This window comes from Monodelphis domestica, chromosome 8 (assembly GCF_027887165.1).
Source record: "Monodelphis domestica isolate mMonDom1 chromosome 8, mMonDom1.pri, whole genome shotgun sequence".
NCBI lineage: Eukaryota > Metazoa > Chordata > Mammalia > Didelphimorphia > Didelphidae > Monodelphis > Monodelphis domestica.
Window position 1 is genome coordinate 160,921,587 of NC_077234.1, and position 12,085 is coordinate 160,933,671.

At 34.9% G+C, this 12,085-nt stretch overlaps 1 protein-coding gene across 8 annotated transcripts in view; it reads right to left on the reverse strand.

Annotated features, from left to right (window-relative positions):
* The window catches only part of UGGT2 (UDP-glucose glycoprotein glucosyltransferase 2), a 245,742-nt gene that overhangs the window by 136,892 nt on the left and 96,765 nt on the right, over positions 1–12,085 (reverse strand). For all 8 annotated transcript variants that reach the window (XR_008914063.1, XR_008914061.1, XR_008914062.1 and 5 more), the window contains one exon: positions 7,600–7,735. Coding sequence is in view for 5 of the 8 variants with exons in the window: in XM_001377357.5 (XP_001377394.4) it covers positions 7,600–7,735 (136 nt within the window). In the remaining 3 variants the exon portion in view is untranslated. The remainder of the gene's footprint in view (positions 1–7,599; positions 7,736–12,085) is intronic.

Consider the following 12,085-nt stretch of genomic DNA (forward strand, 5'->3'; position numbering starts at 1 on the left):
CCTGTAGCTGACGCCTGATTCCACTGGGTATCACATGTGTTCTTGATTCGAACCCATTACCATCTTATTAATATTTGCATTAGAGTGTTCATTTAAAGTCTCTCCTCTGTCATGTCCCCTCAACCGCTGTAGTCAGGCAGTTGCTTTTCCTTGGTGTTTCTACTCCCACAGTTTGTCCTCTGCTTGTGGATAGTGTTTTTTCTCCTAGATCCCTGCAGATTGTTCAGGGACATTGTATTGACACTAATGGAGAAGTCTATTACATTCGATTATACGAAAGAGTTTCAGTCTCTAAGTACAATGTTTTCCTGGTTCTGCTTCTTTCGCTCTGGATCACTGCCTGGAGGTTGTTCCAGTCTCCATGGAATTCCTCCACTTTATTATTCCTTTGAGCACAATAGTATTCCATCACCAACATATACCACAGTTTGTTCAGCCATTCCCCAATTGAAGGGCATCCCCTCGTTTTCCAATTTTTGGCCACCACAAAGAGCGCAGCTATGAATATTTTTGTACAAGTCTTTGTGTCCATTATCTCTTTGGGGTACAGACCCAGCAGTGCTATGGCTGGATCAAAGGGCAGATAGTCTTTTATCACCCTTTGGGCATAGTTCCAAATTGCCCTCCAGAATGGTTGGATCAGTTCACAACTCCACCAGCAATGAATTAGTGTCCCCACTTTGCCACATCCCCTCCAGCATTCATTACTTTCCTTTGCTGTCATGTTAGCTAATCTGCTAGGTGTGAGGTGATACCTCAGAGTTGTTTTGATTTGCACCTCTCTGATTATAAGAGATTTAGAACACTTCTTCATGTGCTTATTAATAGTTTTGATTTCTTTATCTGAAAACTGCCTATCCATGTCCCTTGCCCATTTATCAATTGGGGAATGGCTTGATTTTTTGTACAATTGATTTAGCTCTTTATAAATTTGAGTAATTAAACCTTTGTCAGAGGTTTTTATGAAGAGTTTTTCCCAATTTGTTGTTTCCCTTCTGATTTTAGTTACATTGGTTTTGTTTGTACAAAAGCCTTTTAATTTGATTTAGTCAAAATTATTTATTTTACATTTTGTGATTCTTTCTATGTCTTGCTTGGTTTTTAAGTCTTTCCCCTCCCAAAGGTCTGACATGTATACTATTCTGTGTTTACCCAATTTACTTATGGTTTCCTTCTTTATGTTTAAGTCATTCACCCATTTTGAATTTATCTTGGTGTAGGGTGTGAGGTGTTGATCAATTCCTAATCTCTCCCACACTGTTTTCCAATTTTCCCAGCAATTTTTATCGAATAGTGGATTTTTGTCCCAAAAGCTGGGATCTTTGGGTTTATCGTATACTGTCTTGCTGAGGTCGCTTGCCCCCAGTCTATTCCACTGATCCTCCTTTCTGTCTCTTAGCCAGTACCAAATTGTTTTGATAACTGCTGCTTTGTAATATAGTTTGAGGTCAGGGACTGCAAGGCCCCCCTCATTTGTGTTTTTTTTTTTCATTATTTCCCTGGATATCCTTGATCTTTTGTTATTCCAAATGAACTCTGTTATTTTTTTTTTCTAAATCAGTAAAGAAATTTTTTGGGAGTTCCATGGGTATGGCACTAAATAGAAAAATAAGTTTGGGTAGGATGGTCATTTTTATTATATTGGCTCGTCCTATCCATGAGCAGTTAATATTTTTCCATTTGCTCAAGTCTAGTTTTAGTTGTGTGGCGAGTGTTTTGTAGTTATGACCATATAGTTCCTGTGTTGGTCTCAGCAGATAGATTCCTAGGTATTTTATTTTGTCTAAGGTGATTTTGAATGGGATTTCTCTTTCTAGTTTTTGCTGCTGAGCTGTGTTGGAGATATATAGAAAAGCTGATGACTTATGTGGGTTTATTTTGTATCCTGCAACTTTGCTAAAGTTGTTGATTATTTCAATTAGCTTTTTGGTTGAATCTCTAGGATTCTTTAAGTAGACCATCATGTCATCTGCAAAGAGTGATAACTTGGTCTCCTCCTTGCCTATTTTGATGCCTTCAATTTCTTTTTCTTCTCTAATTGCTACTGCTAGTGTTTCTAGTACAATGTCAAATAATAGAGGTGATAATGGGCATCCTTGTTTCACTCCAGATCTTATTGGGAATGCATCTAGTTTATCCCCATTGCAGATGATGTTTGCTGATGGTTTTAGATATATAGTGTTTATTATTTTTAGGAAAGGCCCTTCTATTCCTATGCTTTCTAGTGTTTTCAATAGGAATGAGTGTTGTATTTTGTCAAAGTCTTTTTCTGCATCTATTGAGATAATCATGTGGTTCTTGTTGGTTTGCTTGTTGATGTGGTCAATTATGTGGATGGTTTTCCTGATATTGAACCAGCCCTGCATCCCTGGTATAAATCCTACTTGATCATGGTGGATGACCCTTCTGATCACTTGCTAGAGTCTTTTTGCTAGTATCCTATTTAAGATTTTTGCATCTATATTCATTAGGGAGATTGGTCTATAGTTTTCTTTCTATGTTTTTGACCTGCCTGGTTTTGGAATCAGTGCCATGTTTGTGTCATAAAAGGAGTTTGGTAGAACTCCCTCTTTGCTTATTATGTCAAATAGTTTGTATAGTATTGGGATTAACTGTTCTCTGAATGTTTGATAGAATTCACTGGTGAATCTATCAGGCCCTGGGGATTTTTTCTTAGGAAGTTCTTTGATGGCCTGTTGGATTTCATTTTCTGATATGGGATTAGGTAAGAATTCTATTTCTTCTTCTGTTAGTCTAGGCAGTTTGTATTTTTGTATATATTCATTCATATCACTTAAATTGGTGTATTTATTGCCATATAATTGGGCAAAGTAATTTTTAATGATTCCCTTAATTTCCTCTTCATCAGAGGTGATGTCCCCCTTTTCATCTTTGATGCTGTTAATTTGCTTTTCTTCCTTCCTTTTTAAATTAGATTGACCAGTACTTTGTCTATTTTGTTTGTTTTTTCAAAGTACCAGCTTCTTGTCTTATTTATTAAATCAATAGTTCTATCATTTTCGATTTTATTAATTTCTCCCTTAATTTTTAGGATTTCTAGTTTGGTTTTCTGCTGGGGGGTTTTAATTTGGTGGCTTTTGAGTTTTTTTATTTGCATTTCCAATTGATTGATCTCTGCTCTCCCTAGTTTGTTAATATATACACTCAGGGATATGAATTTACCTCTGATCACTGCTTTGGCTGCATCCCAAAAGGTTTGAAAGGATGTCTCGCCATTGTCATTTTCCTCAATGAAATTATTAATTGTTTCTATTATTTCTTCTCTAACTAACGATTTTGGAGTATCATATTGTTTAATTTCCAATTAGTTTTTGATTTGGTTTTCCATGTACCATTACTGATCATTATTTTTATTGCCTTGTGGTCTGAAAAGGCTGCATTTATTATTTCTGCTTTTCTGCATTTGTGTGCCATGTTTCTGTGACCTAATGTATGGTCAATCTTTGTGAATGTGCCATGTGGTGCTGAGAAGAAGGTATATTCCTTTTTATCCCTATTTATTTTTCTCCATATGTCTATTAATTCTAATTTTTCTAAGATTTCATTCACTTCTTTTACCTCTTTCTTATTTATTTTTTGATTTGATTTATCTAAATTTGATAATGGTTGGTTCAAGTCTCCCACTAATATGGTTTTATGGTCTATTTCTTCCTTCAATTCTCCTAGTTTCTCCATTAGAAATTTGGGTGCTATATTATTTGGTACATACATGTTGATTAGTGATATTTCGTCATTATCTAAAGTCCCTTTTAACAAAATATAATTACCTTCCCTATCCCTTTTGATCAGGTCTATTTTTGCTTTGGCTTTATCTGATATCATGATTGCAACTCCTGACTTCTTTCTGTCAGTTGAGGCCCAGAAGGTCTTACTCCATCCTTTAATTCTGACCTTGTGGGTGTCTACCCGCCTCATGTGTGTTTCTTGGAGACAACATATGGTAGGGTTTTGGATTCTAATCCATTCTTCTATTCGTCTACGTTTTATGGGTGAGTTCATCCCATTCACGTTCAATGTTATGACTGTCACTTGTGGACTCCCTGGCATTTTGATACCCTTATCTAATTCTAACCTTTCTTCTTCAGCTCTACCTTTTAGTCCAGTGATTTACTTTAAATCAGTCCCCCTTGTACTTCCCTTTCTACCCCTCTCCCTTCTTATTCCCTCTCTTATTTTCCTCTGTCGTCTTTTTAAAATCCCCCCCCCCACCCTCTCCTTCCCTTGTACTGCTTCCCTCCCCACCAGTCTGTTTTTTACCCTTCTACTCCCCTATAGGGCACAAATCTATTCTCTTCCCCAATGGATTGGATTGTTCTTCCCTCTTTGGGTCAGTTTCAAAGTATGTAAGAGTTGAGTATTTCCTATCTCCAACCTCTTTATCCTTCCAGTGTATCGATGTTCTCCCCCCTCCCGCCATGAGCTTCTTTGTGACATATAAATTTACCCCCATTTGTTTCTTTTCTCTTTTCTTTTAGTCATAACCTCTTTTCTTTTTTAGCTTTAGATATATATATATATATATATTTATATGCATACACATGTATATATATTTATGCATGCATATATCTATATACCTATTTATGTCTTGTCCTTTCATCCTATACAGTTTGTCACTGTTACCTCTGAGTGTAGTTCTTCTAGCTGCTTAGGTGATAGCAACATTTTTTAAGAGTTGCCAATGACCTCTTTTCTTATAGGGATACATATCATTTTAACTTATTGAGTTTCTTAAAAATTTTTGTTGTTGTTGTTGTTTTTCCCCTCTTTTTTAATTACCTTTTGATGATTCTCTTAAGTTCTGTGGTTGGACTTCAAATTTTCTGTTCAGGTCAGGTCTTTTATTTATGAATGCTTGGAACTCTTCTGTTGTGTTAAATGACCATATGTTCCCCTGTAAGAATATAGTCAGTTTTGATGGCTATTTTATTCTTGGCTGTAGGCCTAGTTCCCTTGCTTTCCGGAATATTGTATTCCATGCCTTTCGGTCCTTCAGTGTGGATGCAGACAGATCCTGTGTTATCCTCACCGTGTTTCCATGGTATCTGAATGGCTTCTTCTTGGCAGCGTGTAATACCTGTTCTTTCATCTGATTGTTTTTGAATTTGGCTATAACATTTCTTGGTGTTGTCAGTTGGGGATTAAATACAGGGGTTGATCTGTGGATTCTTTCAATCTCCACTTTCCCCTCTTGTTCTAGGATCTCGGGACAGTTTTCCTGGATAATTTCCTCTAGTATTATGTCCAGGCTTTTTCTTTTGTCGTGGTCTTCTGGTAGTCCAATTATTCTTAAATTGTCTCTTCTTGAATAATTTTCTAAATCGTCTGTTTTGTGAATGAGATGCTTCACATTTTCCTCAATTTTTTCATTCTTTTTGTTTTGTTTTATAGTGTCCTGCTGCCTTGTGAGGTCACTTGATTCTAGTTGTTTTACTCTGGTTCTTAAAGATTGGATTTCATCTCTGGCTTTTTGGTCGTCTTTTTCCTTCTGGTCTGATTTTCTTTGAAGATCGTCTTTCATCCTCTTTATCTCGTCTTTCATCCCCTTTGCCTCATCTTTCATCTCCTTTGCCTCATTTTCCAGCTGGATGATTTTGGCTTTCAGGACACTATTTTCTTGTTTTAGTTCAAGTGCCTCTGTTTCCAGATGACTTATCCTAATTTTTAAGTTCTTTTCCCAATTGTCTTCAGCCTCTCTTAGTTGTGTTTTGAGTTCTTCCACAGCCTGTATCCAATTCGCTGGGATTTCTAGTTTATTGTTTGCTGATCTCTCCCCCTCTGTTCCATTTGGTGAGTAGTAGCTGTCTATTGTAGTTTCTTTCTTCTGTTTCTGTTGTTTGTTCAAATTCACCCCTTCTTTCCTCCCCATATTTGTCTGTGCTCTTGTTCCTCTCATTTTTTTTTTGTTTTTTTGGGGGGGGACTTCTATCAGTCTCCCCTCTTGGAGCTTTAACAGAGGATCTCTTGGTGTAATCTCTGGGGGAGGGTTGTTGGGGGTTTGAGCTTCCCTGTTCTCTGGAGGCTTTTGATGGGCTTAAAGTCCAGCAGTCAATGCAGATGGATGGGGAGCTTGGGCTTCCCTGTGTTCTGGATACTTTTGATGGGATTGAGTTCAGCTTAGTTGGGCTGGGTTTACTCTGAGTTTTAAACTTCCTGGACAGCTGGAGCAGATATGGAGGATCTCCAAAGCTCTGGCCAGGCTGCCAGTTCTATGCTCCTTCTAGGCTGCCATCTTGACTTCGCCTCTAGGTTTCTGTTTTTTCAGAAGACCCTGCTCTTTAAGGGGGGAGATGCGTGGCCTCTCTGGGCTCTGAGGTCTCCTGATGGGATTAGGTTCAGCTGGTTCTTTCAGAAGACTCTGCTCTCTAAGGGGGGAGGGGTCATGGCTTGCCTGGGTTCTGAGGTCTCCTGATGGGATTAGGTTCACCTGGTTTGGGCCGAATGAGCCCTGATGCAAAAAGCCTCCTCTTCCATAGTCTGTGTTGAATGCCCGGAAACTGGCCTGGGTTACTTTCAAGGTAAGCTCTTTGGAGCAACCCCTTTGCCAGCCCTGAGTTTTCTGTCCTTTCAGTAGCTCTGAGGGCTCCTGATGGGATTGGGTTCAACTGGTGCCCTAAAGCTTGGACCTCCCTTGAGACTCAGATGGAAGGACCCAGCCAGGGGGCTACAGGCTTCCCCCTTCTCTCTATGTTTCCCTGCCATCTGTGTTGGGCGCCCCGGAGACTGGCTCGGGTTGCTTTCAAGGTGAGTCCTCAGAGCCCTGAGGTTCCCACTGCTGCCGTGGGCTCAGCACTCTGGGTTGGGGGGGATGGGTCCTGGGACCTTCTTTCTGTCTACCCCTTAGATCCGAGTGATCTAGGGTTCTGGCTTTTGGGGTGTGGTACCTTTTGATCCAGGTCCAGGAGGAGTTTCCCCAGGTCTATCCTGTTGTGCAGCTTGAATTTCAGTGGCCTAGGGGCACTCTGTTTGCGATTGGTAAGGAAGGGTTTCCAAGGTCTGAACTTTTGCTGCTTCTATGCCGCTATCTTGACCGGAAGTCTCTTCTCTTAATTTTTAACTAATTAAAAAATTTGCTCCTAAAAACCAGTGACTAACTGTAGAGCTAACTGACTTAAGAATAACACCCACATATGTAATATTATATTTGTTGAAAAAAATCAGTTTTATTTTAAAATGTCATCTGGTGACCAACATGTCTCATTACCGCAATTAAGGACATGCCAGGGATTGTATTTCCCTTGGATAACCTTTGAGAATATAAAATTATTCACTTCCAAGGATATACTACATACCACACTGAAACATTATGGTAGGGATTTAGTAGAAATATGATTTAATAACTAAATGCTCACTATAAAACACAAAATAAATTAATAACTATATAAAAGAATTGAATGACATTCATTTTATCATATAACATATACCTATTTTAAAAAATGATTTCTTTTCCTATTTAAAACATATAAGAAATAATATGTACCACAAATGATGGTAATTTCCTTCTCTTAAATTCATATGATAAAGAATGCAAGGGGAAAAGGCCATATAATTGAAAAATAAATTATATCTTTCTACACATACCTTTATTATGGCAGCAAAAGCTTGTGTGATGTTATATTCTTCAGTAATATAATTGATAACTCGCCAAAGGGCAACTCCAGCATCATTATGCCCATCAATTACATCATCTGTATTGAGAATGAAAACAAAACCTATTCTGGGAAGGGAAAAGATGAATGGATTTTAAGAGTTTTATTTAAAAACATAATATTCTTATTAACAAAATATATTTGGAAAAATACAAGCTTGATAATTTAAAGGGAAATAATGATAAAAGTGAGAAGAAAAGGGCCTATTAGAACTAGATCTCAAGTTATTGTTAAAATTTGTAATAATAAAAATTAATTAAATCAAAATTAAGAAATAGAGAAATTGATCATTTGAACAGATTACAACCAAAAATACAAAAGCAAAAGGATACAAAAATGTGCATTTGATAAAACCAAAGGTATTACCTATTGGGATAAGAACCAATTATCTGACAAAAACGACTAGGAAAACTATTTAAAAAAAGAGTCTGGCAGAAACGAAGTGTAGATCAACATCTTGAAACATATACCAACATAAATTCCAAGTGGATACATGACTTAGACATAAAGGATGACATAATAGAGAACCATAGAAGAAATTACTTTTATGTCTTTGGAAAGAGAAACAGTTTATGACCAAACAAGAAATAATGGAAGATAAATAGACAAATGTGATTACATATAATTAATATTTTACATAATCAAAACGAATGCATTAAATATCAGAAGATAAGTTGATAACTATGGAACAATTTTTGCTTTTCATAAATTATACTTTTTCATTTTAAAAAATTCTGAGTTCCCAGTTTCCTCCCTCCCTTCAACTCCTTCCCAACCAAGAAAACAAGCAACTTATATCAATTATATATGTGAAATCCTATAAAACTTATTTTTATATTAGTCATGTTACAAAAAATGGCAAGGAAAATTAAGTAAAAATATATGCTACATTCTTCTCTCAGAATTCATCAGTTTTCTCTCAGGATATAAGTAGCAATTTTTTTTTGTGAGTCCTTTGGAACTGTATTTATTAGAATAGCTAAGTCTTTTGCAGATCATCTTTACAATATTGCTGTGACTGTGTATAATATTCTCCTAGTTCTGTTACTTCACTCTCCATTAAGTCATACCAAATCTTTGCTGTTTTTTCTGAAACCATTCACATCGTTAAAAAAAATCCATACCTTTCATCTTAGAATCAATACTATGTATTTGAACCTAGGACCTCCAGTCCCTAGGCCTGGCTCTCAATCGACTGAGCCACCTAGGTGCTTCCCATCAACAGTATTTCATTGCAATCACATACCACATCTTATTCACCCATTTCTCAATCAATGGATATCCTCTCAGTTTCCAATTTTTGCCACAATAAAAAGAGCTGGTAAAATATTTTTATGCATGTAGGTCCTTTTCTCTTATCCTTAATCTCTTTGGTATGGAGACCTAGTAGAGGCATTGCCTGGTCAAAAAGTATACACACTTTTATGCTCTTTGTGTTGTTTCAAATTGTCCTTCAGAATAGCTGGATCTGTTTACAACTCTATCAACAATCCATGTTGTTGGGGTTTTTTTCCCCACATTTCCCCAATAATTTATTTTCTTTTTCTGTCAAACATGACAGCCAAGCTGATAGGTTGAGGTAGTGTTTCAGTGATTTTAAATTTTCATTTCTCTAATCAATAGTGACTTAGAGCATTTTGTTTTAAATAAGTATTGATATCTTTGATTTGTTCTTCTGAAAACTGCTTGTTCATATCTTTGGCTATTTACCAATTGGTGAATCCCTTAGACTTTTATAAATTTGACAAATGAGACCTTAATCAAAGAAACTTGCTTTAAGTTCCCTAACAATACCCGCCCCCAACTTTCTTGCTTTCCTTTTAATTCTGGCTATATTGGTTTCACTTTGCAAAATCTTTTTAATTTGATGTAACAGAAATAATTCATCACACTTCCCATAATCCTTGCTGTCTTTTATTTAGTCTTAAAGTCTTCCCTTAGCTATAATTCTGACAGGTATATTTTTCTATGCTCCTCTAGTTTTCTTATAACATCATTCTTTATATGCAAATCATGTGCCTATTTTGAACTTACCTTGTTATATGATATATCTAGTTTCTGCTGAACTGATTTCCAGTTTTCCTTGTAGTTTTTATCAATTGGTAAATTCTTGCCTCTAAATTTGGATCTTTGGGTTTATCAAACATTAGATTACTATGGTCATTTACTACTGCATATAGTGTACCTGAGCTATTCCATTAACTTCCCCCATTCTATTTCTTAGCCAGTACGAGAATATTTTGATAATTACTGTTTGGTAATATAGTATGATATTTGATATTGCTAGGTCCCTTAACATTTAAAAAATGTTTCTCTTCACATCCTTCAGTTTTTGCCCTCCAAATGAATTTTTTAAATAATTGTTTCCTAACTATATAAAACAATTCCTTGATAGTTTTATTGGTATGCTTCTAAAATAAACTCAATTTAGGTATAATTGTCATTTTTATTATACTGGCTGAGCCTGCCCATACACAATTAATATTTCTTCTGTTGTTTGGATGTCTGTTTGAAAAGTGTTTTGTAATTATGTTCATATAGTTCTTTAGTTTGTGTGGGCAGGTAGACTCCCAAGTTTTTTATACAGTTTGTAGTTATTTTAAATAGAATGCCTCTTTCAATCTCTACTTGCTGCTTTGGTGGTGATAGAAATGATGATGATTTATATGGATTTATTTTATATCCTGCAACTTTGCTAAAATTGCTGATTACTTAAAACCAGTGGTTTTTTTATTGATTACTCAGGATTCTCTAAGTATACCATCAAATCATCTGCAAAAAGTGATAGTTTTATTTCCTTGTTGCCAATTCTTATTATTTCAACATCTCTTTCTTGTCTTAAGTTAGCACCTCTAGTACAATATTGAATAGTGGTGCCAATGACATTCTTGCTTTATCCCTGAGAAAAGCTTCTAGTTAATTCTCATTATTTATAATGCTTCATCTTCATGGTTTTAGATAGATACTATTTATCATTTAAATAATTTTTCCTATTCTCTCTAGTGTTATTAATAGGAATGGATATAATATTTTCTCAAAACCTTTTTTCTGTATCTGCTGATAAAAGTATTTGGATTTTTTTTCCTTCTGTGATTAATATAGTCAATTATTCTTACAGTTTTCCTAATATTGAACTAGTCCTGCATTCCTAGTATATATGCCCCCTGGTTATAGTGTATGATCTTTGAAATATACTGTTGCAATCTTTTTACTAGTATTTTATTCAATTTTTTGTATCAATATTGATTAGGGAAATTTATTTATCGTTTTCTTTTTCTATTTTTTCTCTTTCTGTTTTAAATACCAGAACCATAATTGTTTTAGAGCAGAAATTTGGGAAGATTCCTAGTTTTTCAAGTCAAGTAGTTTACATAATATTGGAAATAATTGTTCTTTAAATGTTTGGTAGAATTCACTTGTAAATATATTTAGCTCTGGCACCTTTATTTTAGGGAATTCTTTGATGGATTATTTAATTTAAATTTCTCTGACAGGGTTGTTTAAGTATTCTACTTCTTTTGTAAATATGAGCAGTTTATATATTTGCAAATATTCCTCTATTTCACTTAGATTGTCAAGATTTATTGGAATGTAGTTGGGAAAATAACTTTCAATAATTGCTTTAATTTCTTCTTTATTGATTATTTTACTTTTTTCATTTTTAAAACTGATAATTTGTTTTTCTCTTTTAGAAAAATCAAATTAACCAATGGTTTATATATTTTATTAAATTTTTCATAAAACCAGTCCCTTGTATTACTTACTAGGTTCAATGGTCTTCTTACTTTTAATTTTATTTATCTCTACTTTGATTTTCAGGATTTCTAAATTGTTATTTAATGGGGATTTTAAGTTTGTTCTTTTTCTAGTTTTTTTTTTTACTTGTATGCCCAATTCACTGATCTGTTATTTCTTTATTTTATTGATGTAAGCACTTAGAGATGTAAAGTTCCTTCTATGTATAGCTTTGATGGCATCCTATAAATTTTGATATGTTGTCTTCTTGCTCTCATTCTCTTTAATGAAATTATTTATGTTTTCTATGATTATTCTTTGATCCATTTATTCTTTTTTCAGTTACATGTAGAAACTATTTGACAATTGTTTTCTAGTATTTTAGGATTCATATTTTCTCTCTACCTCCATTTCCCAATCGCTGCTTCCTGTGGCAGTAAGGAGTCTGATGAAGAAACTTATACTAGTACTTTCATGAAACAGATATTTCCATAGTGCTCATGTCATGAAAGAAGACACATATCACATATGCAATAAAAATTTCATGAAGGAAATATAGTGTAAAATGTTTTTTTTAAACTATACTCAGACTCCAACAGTTCCTTCTTTCACAGTGTGTATATAGCATTTAAAAATTTTACTAATATTTTATTTTTAACTCAATTACACAAAAACCCAATTTC